Below are 18,127 nucleotides of genomic sequence, written 5' to 3'. Positions count from 1 at the left end.
CCATGTCTTTTTCTCCATCCAGGTTCGTCTTTCCCCGCAGGGCCTTGCTCGTGCATCCCGCAGGCCAGGACACTACAACCTTCAGCAAATCTTACAATCTCTTTGAATATATTTCCGTCCCTTTCTAAAATAATCTCTTGCTTTCTTCATGTACGATGCCCTTGATATCTTCTCACAGCCCACCTGGTGTTCTATTATTAGTGCTCATGTATGAAATAATTTCTTGAGATAGTCTCTATAGTGGGGTATACTCAAGGCCATTCTTTGGCTCTGACAACTTGTTTTATGTTCTTTGGCTATAACTTGAACTGACGGAAGAGTAACTGATGGTCCCTGCCACAGTCAGTACATTGTTCTGCCCGACAGCGTTGACTTCCATGGTCTCTTCCCACAGATGCAGTCACTGCTGAAGGAAGCCCTCATGTACACCCAAACCAAAATTCACGGTCATCAGATCAAGTCCAACTCAGAGTACTATCGGACACAAAATGACTCGTTTGGGTTTCCCAGGCTATAAATCTTAGATACAGAAGCTGAAAGCCTCATCTTTTATCCAAGGAGTGGCTGGTGGATTAGAACTGCTGACTTTGTGATTAGCAGCCCCAAGCCTACCACGCCACCAGCACTCCTTCCACGTGTATAGTTGCTATTTGTGTTGAAAAGGGATATTTTCAACGAATAAGTCATTGTGTCCCAAAATTCTATCATGTGATCTCCAGCATAATTCCTTTCATGGAGGCCATGTTTGCTGACAGCTAATCTTTCTTCTTCGTTTTTAACTTTCTCATTCCAATCACCACTACTTATCCTTGTATCCTGATTGTTTGATGAACCTCTGAATGCAGAAGTTGGTAAAAATCTGTAAGTTTTAAACAATGGCATTCAAGGTGAGTGTGCATATTTAAATAATAGTCGCATCCCATGGTCCTTTTTGTAGGCATATGGATATTATCACAGACTAATTTGGGATAAAACCCCAAAACTAAATTCACTGCTACTGGGTCGATTCTGACTCAAAAGGACCTTACAGGACAGCACAGGTACCATATAGGAACTGCCCCTGATAGTTTCTGAGTCTGTAAATATTTATAGGAGCAGAAACCTTAATATTTCTCCCACAAAACAGCTGCTGGGTTTGAATTACTGACCCTGAGGTGAGCAGCCCAATGCAGAAGCAACTCTATCAGCTTGAAACATTCTTCAAATTGTCAGTCCCAGCAGAGTAAATCACATGATGGTCTTTTTGCAAATGGCCAATACTACTTATTTAATATCCTGGCAGCACAGTGATTGCTATCCTAATCAGCAGTTCCAACCCACCAGCCACTCCTTGGGAGAGAAAAGGCTTTCTGACAGCCTCAGAAATATACAGCTTGAACCTATCCATGGCTGTATGGGAAAAAGACGTGGTGCTTGGCTTCCATACGATGTGCAGTCTTGGAAAACCCATGGGGTGATTCTCCTGTCCTAGAGGGTCGCTGTGAGTAAAAATTGATTCAACAGCCGTGAGTTTTCTGGCTCGCTAGTACGTTAGGGGAAAATATATTCGATGACAGTTTCATAAGCTAAAGAACATGGTGTTACTAGGCCTACATTGTATACCTGCAGATATTCAAGGTACCTGGAATGGACTATAAAATATATATGAATGGACTATAAAATTAATGAACTTTAATTGGCAGGATGCTGCCAATGATAGGGAGGTGGTGGCAGGGTGAGGAAGGGAGGGGGGAGGAGAAAGGCCCTAAGTAGCTTTCAACATGGACCAAAGGCGCAGTAAAGGGAGAGCCCACTTAACCCCAGGGAGGCCTGGGAGGGGGTCCCTGAATGATGGAAATGGTTAGCGGGCTTGGCTGCTAAGTCCTCCTGAAGAAAAGATGGCCCTACTTCCTGAAAGTCCGTGTTTTCCTCCCTTGTAGATTATCTGGCAAATTTCAGAACAATTTTAGTGGCATATAATTCACATATTAAACAATTCAATGGTTTAATCATATTAAAAAGAGTGGTACAATCAGCTTTAGAAGATTTTCTTTCTTGTACTCATGACTATCAGCTCTCCATTTCCTCTCAACCTCCCTTGCCAAAGCCCAAGGAGCTTTACTCCAGTTACTGTTTCTATACATTGACCTGTTCTGGACTTACATACAGAAAAACATACAAATACAAAAACCAGAAGGCCCAACAACAACAACAAAATAAAAGAGAAAAAGAAAGCAGAAAAAAAGAAAGGCAGAAGAGAAAAGAAAGTAGAAAAATTGTTGACGCCAACAATTGTAAAGTTCTGCTTGATATAATGTACAGATTGTTATAAGTAAGACCTCCCAATAAAATGATTTCTTAATCGAAAAGAAAGCAGAAAATATTAAACACCAGGACAAATTTAAGATGGGTTAAAAAGAACAAATGGTAAGGTGTTGAATTTTACCCTAACTACATCTCCATTAGTCTACTTTCCAACGCACTCTGTCTGATAGTAAGGCTGTTCATATCCCTGGTCAATAGTCAGAGAGGACTCACCAGAGGCTTAATCCATGTCGGGACCCTGCAAATGTATTTTGGGCTTTCACTGTCATCCAGAGTCTTCTCTATACTGGGTGCTCAGCATTTAAGCTCTAATTTCATTCCCTCCTCCAATCTTGGATTTAACTATCCAAAATCAGGGTACTTGCTCTCATGAAGAGATCACTGAAGATCTGGGTTCTATAGCAAAGTGTGGTGAAGACATCAGACAGTGCCTGGCTAGCATCTGGGGTCTTAAAGGCTTGCCTTAAAGCAAACAGCTATCTAAGCGTGGCATCAGCTAAATCCACCTGGAAAAATGCGTTATTGAAACGCCTATGAAGTAATCAGATTGTAGCCCTGAGGGGCACTTCTGCCGAGTACAACAGGGTCACTACGTGCCAGATTTGAGCTGGTCCCAGTGAGTTTTTTGAGTGATGGAGAAATGGTTTATAAAGTAAACAACACCACCGCAAATAATGTGCTTCCTTTCACAATTTATATGAGGCCAAATGGTCAAGATTTACCCCCAAACCAAAGATGGTTGGTAAATGAGGGGAAAGGGAAACAGAATGAAAATAATAGGAATGCTAACACATGATGAAAACTAAAACACGATGAAATATTTGTGAAAGACAAGAAAACCCCATGGAGCAAAGTTCTGCCATGATCCACATGGGGCGTCATGAGTTGCAACAGACCGGATGACCACTGGCCAGAGGTGGCAGGAAGGATGTGAGCTTCAGATTCTGCTGTGGCTGCGCAATGAGCAGGGGCACATTAACCTTCACCCGACCTTTGAAATGGGCTCTCACTGTTGAGGTCGGTATCAATGATTTTCTCACATTTCTGTAGTGTAGACACTTGTTTTCCTGAGCCCTGTCCTGACCCTCACTCTTCCCTGCAAGCATTATTCAAAATCATTACCCAGGTCTTTTTTTTTTTTTAAATAAATAATTTTATTAGGGGCTCTTATTGTTCATTTTTTAAATTATTCATTTTATTGGGGGCTCTCATAAATCTTGTAACAATCCATCGTTCAGTTGTATTAAGCACACTTGGACATAACTGCCATCATATTTCCAAAACATTTTCTTTCTACTTGAGCCCTCTTCTTTGTTCCCCTCCCTCCTCAACCTTCGTGAATCCCTGATCAATGATATATTATTGTTGTGACTTTGTGTCTTACACAGTCCGTGGTTTCCCTTCACGCACACTGCTGTTATTCGCCCTCCTGGGGGCATGTGCTATATATCAAACCTTGGGATGGGATCCCCCTTTCTTCCAGGATCATTTTTATCTCAGTTCACCTACATGAATGGTGGCTACACTTGACAGGATGATTTGTTTCAGTATAACATCTATTTCAAACGGACAAAAAATGAGTCTAATTTACAGTATCTTAAGATAACTTGCTCTTGAAGGAGAGCTTTCTTTCTTGGAGACTTTGAGGTCTCCAGGAAGTCTCTCAACATCCTGCTACTGTGGAAAGTGACGACAGCTTCATCAGATGGGATTACTGTAACCTTCTTCCTCTTTTTTTTAAATATCATTTTATTGGAGGCTCCTACAGCTCTTATCATAATCCATCCATCCATTGTGTCAAGCACATTTGTACATTGTTGCCATCATCATTTTCAAAACATTTGCTTTCTGCTTGAGCCCTTGGTATCAGCTAATTTCCCGATCCCCCCTCCCCATGAACCCTTGTTAATTGATACATATATATCTATATACATATTTTCATGTCTTACATCGACTGCGATCTCCCTTCATCTGGGAGGGGGTTATATGTAGATCATTGTGATCGGTTCCCCTCGTCTTCCCCCACCTTTCCCTTCCCCTCATTATTGGTCCAGAGGGGTTTATCTGTCTGGATTCCCTGTGTTTCAAGTTCTTATCTGTACCAGTGCATTACCCAGCTCTTGAAGCATGAAGTCAGCCTGGCATAGTGGAGTATGCATTGAAATTGTAACCACACAGTCAGTGGTTTGAATCCACTGGATCCTCTCCAGGAGAAAGACGGGCTATCTATTCCCATTAAGATTTAAAAGCTCAGAAACTCTGAAGGACAGTTCTACTCAGACTTGGTATTAACACAGTGACAGGGGGTTTAGTTTGGGTCACTTTGGGAAGAAGTTAGGTCACAGTGATCTACATGTTTGCTCCCACAAAGCTCCTGTTTTGCAGGTGTATCTCAAGCTCCCACCATATTATTTTTCCCAGAATTCACACTTGCAACTTAATGTTAGTCATTTCTCCCTCTGAAAACCAGAGTCAAATCTCTCAGGACATAGCTGTTGTTGCTTTTTAATGATGGTAAATATGCCTAACAAATATATGTCATTAATCATGTTGCTCAGCTATCAAGTACAATGATTCATTTCCAATTATCCTTAATAGAAGCTTAGTGTCCCCTAAACAACAAGTCCCTCTTTCCCAAACTTCCTTCCTTCTTTTGGTAGTGCGCGAGCATGTTTTTCTCCTGAAATGGTCTAATTGCAGCCAGGTAAGCGGCATAGCGGTTATGCAGTTATGCTAACGGTAAGGTCAGTCATTGGAAACCACCAGCCGCTCTCAGGCAGGAAGACAAGGCTTCTACTCCAGTAAGGAGTTACAGTCTCAGAAACCTACAGGGGCAGTTCTATCTTGTCCTGCCCTGTCCCGTCCCGTCCCATCAGGTTGATATAAGCCGAATCAACTTGATGGCAGTGAGTTTGAAGATTTTGAGTTCAAGGTGCATTAAAGAAAATCTTCAAGGAAGTTAAAGAGAACTGAAAGAAACACCAATTAGTGCTAAGCCATATTCCAATATTCACAGAGGAGCATGTTAGCAATCGCTTCTTGTTCATTTGTCCCCCCACACCCCAGCAAAAAAATATCAAAATAACAGTTGCGTTCAGGAAGAAAGACAAAGGTTCTAAAACTGTAAACCTGCCTATAGACAGAAGACTGAACCCTGACTCAGTTTTCTAGAGTTCAATTCCAAGGACTTCCCTGATGGCATATGATTTTTAAAAAGCGGCGGAGGTGGCAATCTGGTTAGAAGAGCTACAAAGACTCTTTTTTAAATTACCTAATATTTTTAATAGACATCATTTTAATTTTCAAGTTTTGCTCCAGAATGAATTGCAAAGATATGCTAAATCTAACAATTTTCCTTATAAAATTCAATCCATAGCATTAAAAGTTTGCTGTAAAACATGTATGTAAAGACTTTTTTTTTTTAAATCATCTTATTGGAGGCTCATACAACTCTTATCACAATCCATCCATCCATCATCCGTCCATGGTGTCGAGCACTCACAGCTTCCCTATGCTACTCGAGAGAGGCCAGGGTGCTGTGGAAGAGGGCAGTGTGCAAGAACTTCAGGAAGAAGCTGTGCTGCTGGCTGTTCAGAAAGCAGCGAATCCTCAACAGGCTAGCGAAGAAGCTGTCTTTAAGGCAGTGGTGAGTACGGGGAGGAAGCCGGAGCCCTGGCAGTGTAGTGCAGTAGTTAGGGTTGGGCTGTGATCTGTAGAGAGTCAGTCTCGGAAAAGCACAGGGGCAGCTCTACCCTGTCCTGTAGGGTGGCTGTGAGTCAGCATCGACTGGGGGCAGTGAGATGAGGAGGAAGAGGAGTTCTTTGTCTGGTTCCACTGTTTTGTGGCAACTGAGTAAATGAGGAAGATTACAATTAGCTGCCACGATGACGGTCCATGTTTCATGCAATTAAGACGGAGAGGACATCTTTATAAAATAGAATTCTTAGCCTAACACATTAATGGTGCTTAATGAACCAAAACTGGGTAAATCCCTTTGGAGAGCCAACACATAAACAAAGCTATTAATTAGGTAACAGTTGTTTCCCAACCAGCCGTTTGTTCGGTTTACATGCAGTCAACAAAACCATGTCTGTGTGTCTTTGTGGAGAAGCATTTACCAGCGCAATAAAGTGCAATCACTACACCTGAAGCACTTGCAATTACAGGACGTTAGGATGACAATGCTGCGGGTTAGGCCTGTCATTCGCGTCGGCCACTGCTCAGCCACTCCCAGAGCTGGCTGCTGATTGACGTGTCTCTATATCCTTAAAGCTCCAAAAATGACCTGAGCCAACTCCGTTCTCCCCGAGTCGATTTTCACTCATGCTGACCTCACAGGGCAGTCGAACGGAACCATCGGTTTCCACGGCTGTAAATCTCCATGGAAGCGCACTGCCCCACCTTTCTCCCACGCAGTGGGGCCTGGTTCCGAGCTAGAGCCTTCCTGGAAGCACGAGCACTTGCTCAGTTCACTACCATGGCTCCTTCGAAAATCACACAGAACAGAAAAGCACTGGCTTTCTGGTAAGGAAGTAAGTGTTTCTACAGTAAGCAAGGAAATTAAGAAAACATGTCTTAGACAGTAAAGTATGAGAAAGAATATCACGATGGTACTGCAGTGCATTGGCAGCCAGAGGATTATCAGAAGGTCTGGACCAGGCGTCTTCAAACTACGGTCCACGGGCCACATGCGGCCCGCTGAGGACATTTATCCGGCCCGCCGGGTGTCGTTGCCCGATTTGATTTTTTACTTCACAATAAGATATGTGCAGTGTGCATAGGAATTTGTTCATAGTTTCTTTTAAACTATAGTCCGGCCCTCCAATGGGTCTGAGGGACAGTGAACTGGCCCCCTGTTTACAAAGTCTGAGGACCCCTGCTCTGGACTAAAACCTAAGAGCAAAGGAGAGCTCCCTCTCATCTTACAAGTCGGGGAACGCATGTCTCCAGACTTCCCGCCGGGCTAATTTTGCCATCTCCTAATAAAAAAGTGGGTTAGGAGTGAGGCTGCTAACTGCAAGGTCACCGGTTAGAAACCACGAGCTGCCTGGTGGGACAAAGATGAGGCTTGCGACTCCTGAAGTGACAGTCTTGGAAATCACAGGGGCAGTGCTACCATGTGCTAAAGGGTGACTAGGCGTCAGCATACACTTGAGGGCAGCGCCCTTTACTCAGCACGTTTGGTTTGGTTTTAATAAAGTAAGCAACAGAAACCAGCTCTAGCGGTACAATTTTCTAAGTACTCAGCTGCTGCTAATTGACTCCAAGGTCAGCAGTTCAAAACAACTAGCCTCTCCTTAGAAAAAAGATGAGGCTTGCTACTCCTGGTAAGATTTACAATCTTGGAAGCTCGTTCCAAGGGCAGTTTGACTCTGTACTATAAAATTGCCACGAATCAACGTGACCGCGGTGAGTTTGGTTGTCATGTTGTTCAATAGTTAAGCGTTTGGTTGCTAGCCAAAAAGCTGGCAGTTCTAGGCCATCCAGTGGCTCCAAGGGATAAACACCCAACAATCGCCGCTTATAAAGATTACTGCCAAGAAAAACTTTTTGGGGTGGTGGTGGTGGGGGGTTCTGCTTTGTTGCATAGGGTCACTGTGAGTACAAAAATGACTTGAAGGCACCCAATGAGACTAACTGAATGGCTGATGGTTTGAACCCACCTGGAGTTCTCCCCAGAGATCACAGGCACTGAAGAGGCTATGGAGCACGGCTCTGCTCTGCACTCCTGGGGTCGCCGTGTGGTGGGATTTGGCACTGGGTTTGGTTCTCGCTTAGTGGGACCTCCTTGTGACATGATTAACGAGCTGGAACTGAACACTTCCCTACATCTGAGGGGAGTGGGAGCATGCAAGATCCACCAGAGAAACAGCAGGCACCAATCGTCTCGAAGATAGCCTGCCCCTCAGTAGCCTCTCCCAATCGACTTCTTCCCCATCCTCCCTCTCCATCCAAATACTCAAGTCAAAACTATGCAGAAGTCAGCCTGGGCTCTATCCTTTTGTTCAATGAAGCAGTATCTACCCCAAATCTAACCACCTCCACTGACACCCCCGTAGTTGAAGCCACTCACAACCCTTGAGAGAGAGTGAGACTCAATGACAAATTCAAATCCAATGACAAACCCACCCACTCACAGTCATGGACTCGATTCTGACTCATAGCAACGCAGGACAGATTAGAATGGCCCCAGTTGGATTTCTAAGACTGTCAATCTTCCCAGGAGCAGACAACCTTACTTTTCTCCCAGGGAGTAGCTGAGGGGCTCTAACTGCTGACCTTGTGGTTAGCAGTCGTGTATGTAACCGACTATGCATGCCACCAGGGCTCTTCTCAACGACAAAAGCCATGGTGCTAACACAGCTTTCCTCGAGTTCTTGAATGCTTCTTACTCCCCACTATCATGATCCCAAATCTACCTTACAAACCAGCTAGACCAGCGCATGTAAACTGGTACAGATAAGAGTTCACAACACAGAGAATCAGGGACACCAGGGGAAAGGGAAAGGTGGTGGGGGAGGGGGTAGAAAGGGTGAATCAATCACAAAAGATCTACATATAATTCCCTCTCGAGATGGACAAGAGAAAAGTGGGTGAAGGGAGACAGCGGTCAGTGTAAGACATGCAAAAAGTAATAATTTGGAAACATGACTATAAATTTATTTGCTTTCAAAAAATAATAACAATTTATAAATTATCAAGGTTTCTTGAGGGAGAAAGTATGGGGGTCGGAGAGAAATGAGCTGATACCAAGGGCTCAAGTAGAAAGAAAATGTTTTGAAAATGATGATGGCAACATATGTACAAATGTGCCTGACACAATGGGTGGATGTATGGGATTATGATAAGAGCTGTAAGAGCCCCCAACAAAATGATTGAAACAAAACAAAACAAAAAACTATGGTGATTACAACACTTGCCTTGAACTAGAAAGAAAAGGGAATCTGCCGGGGTTCAGGTAAGCACTAGGTTACTAACCGAAAGACTGGAGGTTCGAATCCACCCCAAGGCACTGCGGAAGAAAAGGCCTGGAGAGGTCCGTCATGGAAATGATGAGGGAGCACGATTCTCCCGGTCTTCTCCCTCTCCACGGTCGGAACTGAGTCAACTGCAAGACTGGCTTGCTTTTAGTCAAATGAAGGGGAGATGGGAAGCATAGCGGGACAGGGCCAGAAAGACAGGGCTTTAAGGAGCTGGGGGCATTGTGGAGGTAGGCACTGGGCTGCTGATAACTGCAAGGTGGGCAGTTCAAACCCATCAAACCCAGAGATGGGGATAAAGAAGAAGCTGTCCGTTCCTGGAGCGCAGCCCAGTGTCTAACGCCACAGTGGCAGGAGGTTTGGTTTTAGGGTTGAGGATTTGAACAAAGACCCCTTGCTAAGAGAGAAGAATTTGTAATTCTTGAAACGATCAAGCAACACTAGTAAATAAAGCACTAATGAATCCGACACATTTTAGCAAAGGCCACATAGCTGGTGGTGAAGGCGACACAAATGTACTGTTCTAGATGATCCCATCTGAGGATCAGAGGGTGATTTTGCTAAGATTCAGGACTGACCAGTTGATAAATCTGCCAAAGTCTGTCCTTCCTCATTGGTCCCCTCCATTACCACATCCCACTGCACGAACTCTTTTAAGCATGACCCAATAAAAAGAAATTTACTGACATCAACAGAGGACAGCAAACAAGAATGCACTCACTGCCATGAGTTGATGCCGACTTCTAGCGATCCCTTGTGGGTTTCCAAGACTGTAACTGCTTACAGGAGGAGAAAGCCGCCTTCCTCCCGAGGAGCTGCTGGCGATTTCGAACTGCCGATCATACAGGTTGCAGCCCAACGAGTAACCACTACATCCCAGGGCTCCTAAAGTAAATTTACACTTAGGAGCAAAGGTTATTTTGAAGGAGCTCCAAGTGAGCTAGACATGCAGACATCTTTCTGCTGACCAACAGGTAACCTGCTCTCTGATTTGCATGTGGGGCTGGGCCCCTATGGACGAACCAGGTGGGGTTAGTTGACTGTGTTAGGTCTCTCAGTAGGGAGCACTAGAGGGACTCTGGAGAGCGGGATGGGGAGTGAACAGTCCTCCTTCCTATTTCTGCTCCTCCTGTGGGCATCCCCAAGCAGTGGCTCTTGGCTCTGAGCTCCACTTTCACGCAGGGCAGCTAGAACTGGCTACATTAAGATTCCTCACAGATAGGAGAGGTCTTCAAAAAGTTTGTGGGAAAAGGAACTTAAAATACAGTGTAATTTTCCTGGGTATGTTTGGAAGCCCTGGGGAATGACCAGCAGTTTCACAGCAGCTCTCCTCGGAGGTCTGGGCATCAACTTGCACGCCTCTTCCCTGAGTCTGTAGCTGCTGCAGCTCAGCCCTGGTGGGGAGGACTTGCTTCCAAACTCCAGCGTTTTCTGTCACTTGCTCAGCCCTCCAACACTGTGAACCACATTTCTGGAGTCAGTCTGGGTTGAAACAGTTGTTTTTCTGATGAGGCCCCTTCCGTAAAGTGCTTTATTGTGGGTCATCCCACGGCTGGGCATTCTGTAAGCTCACTGTCATCTCTTGGTAGCTCAAATGCGAGCTTCAAATGCTGAACCCACTGTCACACGGGTGAAACGATTCTCTTCTATCCTCTCAAGGATGAGGCTCATCCTAAAGCCTTGGAACACTTCGATGGTTGATCACCTTTAAAAAGGCAATCCAAATAAACGTTTAACCACATGGTACATGCCAAGAGATGTAATGTGAACATGATCGAACAGCAGTGCATGCACACTTATGAACCTGAATGATCGTCCAGTATGAAAGAACACCAACAGACGTTTAACTTCCTAGGGATCTACTCAGTTCACAAGGGAGGGCAAATCATTTGTTAGCTTTAGCAGCACTGTCATGATGTTCAAATGATGAATGAAGGTAGAGCTGGCCACCAAATCTGTGAATGTTTTGGTTACATTGAGGAAATTTAAGCTTAGTGTTTCTCATAACTGAAGGTAACTGATGTTCTCAAATCAAGAGTGTTTAGTTGACATGAATAAATCATCAGCAACACACATAAAGTCCAATCAATGGATTCCAACAGTTGCTCTCTGTTGTCATTTATGCCAATTCCTTTAGTGTTGAGGTAGAAAGGAGATGAGAACAAACAAAACTGCACAAGCCTTACCATGATCTTGTCACTGTCGATGATGGTGTTCAGCCGGTGTGCGATGGTGAGCACCGTGCACTGGGCAAACTTCTCACGGATTGTTTTCTGTATTAACTCGTCAGTTCTGGAAGCAAACCAGAGCATCTAGCTCAGTGAAAATTCAAAAAGTAGATTTAAGTCTTAAAATATACATGTGGTCTTTTAATACTCAAAAGATAATGAGTGTATTGAGACATGACTGGATTTTCACACAAACGAAGAAAGTTTGCATGGAAATGTTGCTTATTTTTCTTAAGACACTGGAAATCGGTTTCCCCCATAAAAGCTTGAAACCCCGTGAAGTGAAAGGTAGGGGTCCAGTTCTCTAAGGACTAGTCTCTAAAGGTAGTACTTAGTTCTCTAAGGACTAATGATAGTGTCAATACTGAACCGTGTGCTTCGGGGTTTACTCTTGTTGTCTAGAATGGCTATGATCAAGAGAGATCTTTAGGAGCAGACAGAACACAGCAACATGTCTAAGCATCACTGACAACATTCACAATTCCAATTCACCGTGTCGGGGCCTCAGCCTTTACCTGGGATCCACATTGGCTGTAGCTTCATCAATAATCAATATCCGATTTTTCCTGAGAAGAGCCCGGGCTAGGCACACGAGTTGTCTTTGCCCAACGCTAAAGTTCGATCCGGATTCTGCTAATTCGGTATCCATTTTACCGGGAAGGTCTTCTATGGCTTCTTTAAGTTGTACCTATAGATGTAGAAATAAGAGTGGCAGTTTCCTAAACAAACAATCACTGAAATACAGACATGCCCGCAGACCTTAGAGCTTGGGGGTCTTTTCTTTTGGGAGATGTGTCTTATGGGTACATGACTCTGAGGACAACTCCCAATTCATGTCAACAGAGAGAGGCGGTGGGGTAGACTCAGGATAGAAATATTCTGACTGAAGAGACAAAGATTAACCCCTGAGCCTAAAGCCCTTGGACCCCTCAGGCCTGGAATGAGCTCAGTGCTATGGCTCAACTCTCAGCCCACTGAGAGCCATGCCCCTGGGATGAAGAGCAGCCACAGGTAGGTACATGCTCTCTACAACGATCAACCACAGGAGATCAAAAAGGAAGCATCTGTCCAGGGAGAAAGCACGGGAGGAAGGAAAGAAGGGACGGAGAAGCGTGACTAGACATGGGAAACACTGGGAGGGGAAGAGAGAGAGCGCTGTTGACATCGTGGGCTTGTAATCACGGTTACAACGCAAAATGCATGTGAAGTGTGGAATGGAAAACCAGTTTGCTCTGTAAACGTTCACTCGGATTACAGTAAGACACTTAAAGAGAGAAAGAATGTAGATAATGGGAAATCGGATGTCCCTTGATTGGTACCAGGAAGTACAAGTCTATCCACGCTGCCACACGTCACCCCACCTGTGCTGATGTAATGACAAAACACATCGTATCAGAAATAAGATTGTTCTTCAGGTAAAATGTAGAAAAGTTTAGTCTTCCATCTCAAATTTTACTCACAAAGCAACAATGGTTGCTGATATTGGCAGGGTTAACTGTGTGTGTGTGTGGGGGGGGAGGTCGGGGATGAAAAAGCTGTCAAGCTGTATCGTGGTGATGTTCGCACAATTCTACATTATTTACTAAAACCACCGGATTTTACACTCACAATGATACACTTTCTAATACCGAGGTTATACCTCAATAAAGCCAGCTTAAAAAAAAAGAGCGTAACTCATCACCCAAACCTCTTCTTGCCAGATGACACCCACCAAGCTGTCTGTCCCCACTCCTGGTGAGAGTTAAGAAGGTCTCTCAGTTAAGAAGACATTTCCTGCCAGCTCTGTGGAACAGTTAAGGCTCTCTGTGGTCGGGCTAAGGCGCAGTCCTCCTAGGAACCAGCACAGTAGAGGAAACATGAGAAAATACAGTAACCAGAGGAAGTGTGGTTCTCAAAAGATGATAATTTTGTGGGTTCGCTGCCTTTTTGGTAGGTTTCCATCAATGCTAAAAGTTTCAGAAATACAGATTCAAACCAGGGCAAACAGCATCTCATAGCAATAAGTTAGGAGGGTATTTGGAAATGGTTCTTTCCAGAGGTTAATCCATATTGCTGGCCAGTCAAGTATATTGACTTCAGTACTTTACTTCATAAATGCTTTGTGGTCACGGAAAACCAGGGCACAGCAAGCAAACCATCTTAACTCCCCCTAGCCCAAGCTAGGGGATAACTAATATTCATATTACTCTCTTTTCATAAAAATTTAGTTGTAAGCCAAAAAGAGAAACCTCTGACTGGCCAAAGTTGGTCTAAGACAAGGTTGGGTGGTGATTCAGTTCAATGACATTTGTTTGGGAGAAATTTCATAAAGGAAGAGTCCAAGTCAGGCTCCACTTGAAAGCTACAGAGGTTTGAAGAGTCCATGAACTTCAAACTGACATTATTCATCAATAGGTAAAGTGGCCATGGCCAATAAGCAGGCACACTGAATTAGAATATCAGTAACAACAACAACAGGTAAAGGGGCAATATTTCCACTGTGCTCCAGATGGTGAATAAATGTGAGATGGTTTGAATAAATGTGAGATCTTGAGTTGCGTTCCTGATGACGGAAGGCCAACAGTGAAAAACAGGAGTTCTGAGTCTGGATTAAATATGGTCCTGGTATGGAGCATTGGCACGAAAGGGGGAAGCTATACAAAATCCAATGTGTACGATCTAGATCGCAGGCTAAGTTCTTGTTCCAAAGGAAGACGTCATTTTTTTCAAGTCCTTCCATTATAAGGAATGGGCTGTCTGGTGCATTTTCTTTAGGAAACACATTCATAGTCCAAATCACAGGTGAAAGGGGTCAAGGTTGTTAGCAGCTTTTCCCAAGTTGGCTTGTTTATGCGGAGCATAAGGCATCAAAGTAGAGGGTGGGGGTGGTTATCATCCTCACCCTTCAACCTTTACATGACTCGACATTTTCAAACGTCAAAATAAACTGGAACCTCAGTCAGAGGGGGAAGGGTTGAGCGCTGCCTGGCCTTGCCAAATGGAAAGTTCCTAAATTTTCTCTACCTTGGCTCCCCAGAATATAAAGGAAAATATGATAAAGGTGTCTTCCTCTTAAAATTTGGAGTCTAGTCAGTCAATGTATAGTTTTTAGAGAAAGAGTTCAGGAGGCACAGTGGTTTCCTGCTACAGAAAAGGTTGGCGGTCTATACCTACCAGCGGCGGCTCAGGGGAGTTACGATGCCGCAGTCTCCTTCCATCAAGATCGACAGCCTTGGAAACCCTGGCTCTTCAGGTTGAGATGGGTCCAGACTCGACAGCTGGGGAATTTTATTTTATTATTGGTTCACGTCTAAGGAACTCTGAACCAAGTTTGATACAAGTAAGAAATCAATATCTAGTGTCTATATTGATGATGCTATAGCTAGCTTCTGCTCATGTTCTAGTTAATGATCTTTATTGTATTTACCAGCCTCTGCCATGATGTTACAGAATTATTTTATTTTCTACGAGATTCTAGTGAATAGAATGTAAGTGTCAAGAGAGTAAAGAGCTCTGTCTCTGAGACTGCTGCAGCCCGAGCATTAGAATCATGGTTATGCAAAAGGCTATCCATAAATACTTGTAGAAAGTATGAGTGAACCACAAGTGCACCTACATTTTGTAAGATGTCGATTCCTATCAATTTGAAAGTCAGTCAGGATCATTTACATGAAATGGCATTTTTGCATACCTTTCATTATCAAAGAAATATATATATATGTATATATATATATGTTTTCAGTTTTAAGTCAGGTTTATTAAGGTTTAACTTACATACAATTACATACAGTTGGCTGAGTTTTAACAAATGCAAAGTGAACTGTGCCACGAAGAACATTGGAAACCAGATGTCTGGCCGTGGTTTGTTTCTTGTCCCTTCTGGGTATATGCCCAGTCAGGGGATAGCTGGGTCATATGGTAGTTCTATTTCCATCTGTTTTAGATAGCACAAAATTGATTTCCATAATGACTGTACATACCTACAGATCCACCAACAGGGGATCCTATCTCACTAGAGCCCCTCCAACACTTGGTACTTTCTGGAAATATATTACTTACAAACATTATTCGGTCCCATGGTTGCACAATATTATATTTTAAAATATGGAAAACATTTAAAACATGAATGATTTAAGGAAAATAGAGCAAATAAAAAATTTTAAGGGGATAGATACAATCTAAGTATAGGGGTATTTCAGATTACTTCTAAGGAAAAACAGCGAAATAAAATAAAACAGAATACTATAAACTGCACTTCTAAGACACGTCGCAACGAACGTGTTCAGGGTAACCTGCTATGGGTGCTGATCTGATAGGTGCCAGCGCCTCTCCCAGGAAGCTAACAAGGTGTCAGTTTGGGTTTGTACATGTTGTGGGATTTCTTTACTTTTACAAAAGCAGAGCAGACACGAGTTGGGACAAACAAGGGAGAGTGAAATGCAAGGAGGGAGGCCCGGCGACTTTACCACACTAACTACGATGAAGTAAGGGTGAGCCCACTGACAGACATTCGCTGCCAAGAGGACCTGCGTAGACGTGTGCCCTGGAAGCAAGGGCCAACGAATGTTTCCTGACATCCACGTGGCTGATGTTCACATTTCTATATCTTGGTTTGCTATATAATGAAATATTGTCTTTATCCCAATCGAAAACTGTTTTGAAACAAAGACAGTGCTGATTCATTCTTAAAATTTTATCATCTGCGATCTGCAGCTACATTTTCAGCTGCCCAAGTGGGCACTAGTTCCTAATGGAGTTGCTTTAGTTTACAGCTGCCTCGCTTTTCAGAATTGGACGTAACTTTGACCATTAAAAATAATACATGAGATAGACAGCATCTGTGCCCCACCCCCTTTTAGTGCCAAACTTTCCCCAAATTTGGTCCTAGCCTCTGTGGGAGATGGGGGAAGCAGACATCAGGGCGGCTTTAGAAAACAAACACAATTTCCTTTCACTAGAAGTGGGTATGTCCATTTGTCGTGTCCTCTTAAAGAAGCTGAAGCCAACCCTAAGAGTTGGACTCCACTTCCAATTTCGTATTGCTACTTGCAAATCAACTGGCAAGGCTTTCTAGTCTACTTTGATAGAGCTGCCAGGGACAGCAGGCTGACCACGATCCAGGAAAGAACGGGAGGGGTTCCATTGCTCTACTTTGGAAATGCAATGGGGAGAAAGGCACCGTGGAGATGGGAGATACGGAGAAATCCAGATGAACTTGAATGGTTATAGATCAGTGGTTCTCAACCTTCCTAATGCCGTGACCCTTTAATATGGTTTCTCATGTTGTGGTGACCCCTCAACAATAAAATTATTTTCGTTGATACTTCATAATTGCAATTTTGCTACTGTTATGAAGCAGATGAACCCTGTAAAAGGGTTCTTCGAGCCCCAAAGGGGTCGCAACCCACAGGTTGAGAACTGCTGCTATAAAGTCAGGTGATGAGTCCTTTGTAGAATGGGTTCCCTCGCTAAATTCATACTTATCACATCATTTATTGAATTCCAAGATATTCGCACAGTGGAGTTCTGACTTGAGAGTCAGAGAACCCCAAGATTCCAAGGACTCCAGATGAGGCATCTCTGGCCCACCAGAAGCACCCAAAGCCCTGCCCACTTGTCATCCATCATAGGACGGATGACCAGGAAGGGGTCACAGGGTTTTCCTTCTCCAAATTAGAAAACCAAAGTCAGTGCACTTGAGCACTGACAAAGTTCCGAGACATGAGAAGGAAAAGAACCCACGCATATTATCCCCAAATCAATCTAGTGTTCCTACTTTGGTGCCTTTCTTATGTGCAGGCTTCAGACTAAAGATTGTCGACACGATCCTCTAAGCTCAGTTTTATACTCTGATGGAAAAATACCTATCCAATCTTTTCTTGAAACATACAGTCATGTGTTACAGATCATCCATGAATATATTCTGCAAAATAGGATGCTACGGGATATGGGTGTTGTGTGATCACCATTCTTAGCTCAGGCCTGTTTTTCTTTTTAAAAAAATAATTTTACCGGGGCTCTTACTGCTCTTAATACATTCCAGACAACAATTGTATCAAGCATATTTGTACACAGGTTGCCACCATCATTTCCAGAACATTTTCTACTTGAACCCTTGGTATAAACTCTAATTCCCACCCCACCCCCTGCCCGTAAATCCTTGATCAATTACATATTATTATTACTTCCTATCTTACACTGTCTGTGGTCTCCCTTCACCCACATTTCCGTTATTTGGTCCCTTCGTGAGGCTCGCCACGCTTGCACTACTAGCCTCCACCAGCTGCTTCCTTGGCCTTGGGTTCACGGCCATGTGAATCAGAAGGACCTTCAGTATACTAACTGTGCCATGAAACGGAGTTGGACTTCTGTGTGGACTAATTTGCTATTGTATTCCTTTTCACTGTATAAACTCATATCTCTCTCTCTCTCTCTCTCTCTCCCTCCCCATCTACCTATCTCTCTATCTACAAAATCCCAAGTGCCCTGGCTTTGCAGCTCTAGAGAACCCTGCCTAACACAGCAATGACCCTCAGTCTTGTAAAAGGCTCCTGGCTCCTGAGTCAGGGCCTCAGTTCACATCATTAACATTGTCTCCCTAGCTGATACTGGTTTCTCTCACATTTTCATTAGCCT

General features: G+C 43.7%; 1 protein-coding gene across 3 annotated transcripts in view; it reads right to left on the bottom strand.

The window, feature by feature from the left end:
• ABCC4 (ATP binding cassette subfamily C member 4) overlaps positions 1-18,127 on the bottom strand; it is a 283,125-nt gene that overhangs the window by 25,548 nt on the left and 239,450 nt on the right. For all 3 annotated transcript variants that reach the window (XM_004709768.2, XM_045296369.1, XM_045296368.1), the window contains 2 exons: positions 12,028-12,200; positions 11,471-11,576 (listed from right to left, as the gene is read on the bottom strand). In XM_004709768.2, coding sequence (XP_004709825.1) covers positions 11,471-11,576; positions 12,028-12,200 — 279 coding nt within the window. The remainder of the gene's footprint in view (positions 1-11,470; positions 11,577-12,027; positions 12,201-18,127) is intronic.

Source organism: Echinops telfairi, unplaced genomic scaffold, assembly GCF_000313985.2.
Source record: "Echinops telfairi isolate 266 unplaced genomic scaffold, ASM31398v2 ScPeMD7_7405;HRSCAF=8443, whole genome shotgun sequence".
Classification (NCBI taxonomy): Eukaryota; Metazoa; Chordata; class Mammalia; order Afrosoricida; family Tenrecidae; genus Echinops; species Echinops telfairi.
Note: the sequence above shows the minus strand (reverse complement) of the source record. Positions and strands in the feature narration are given on the sequence as shown.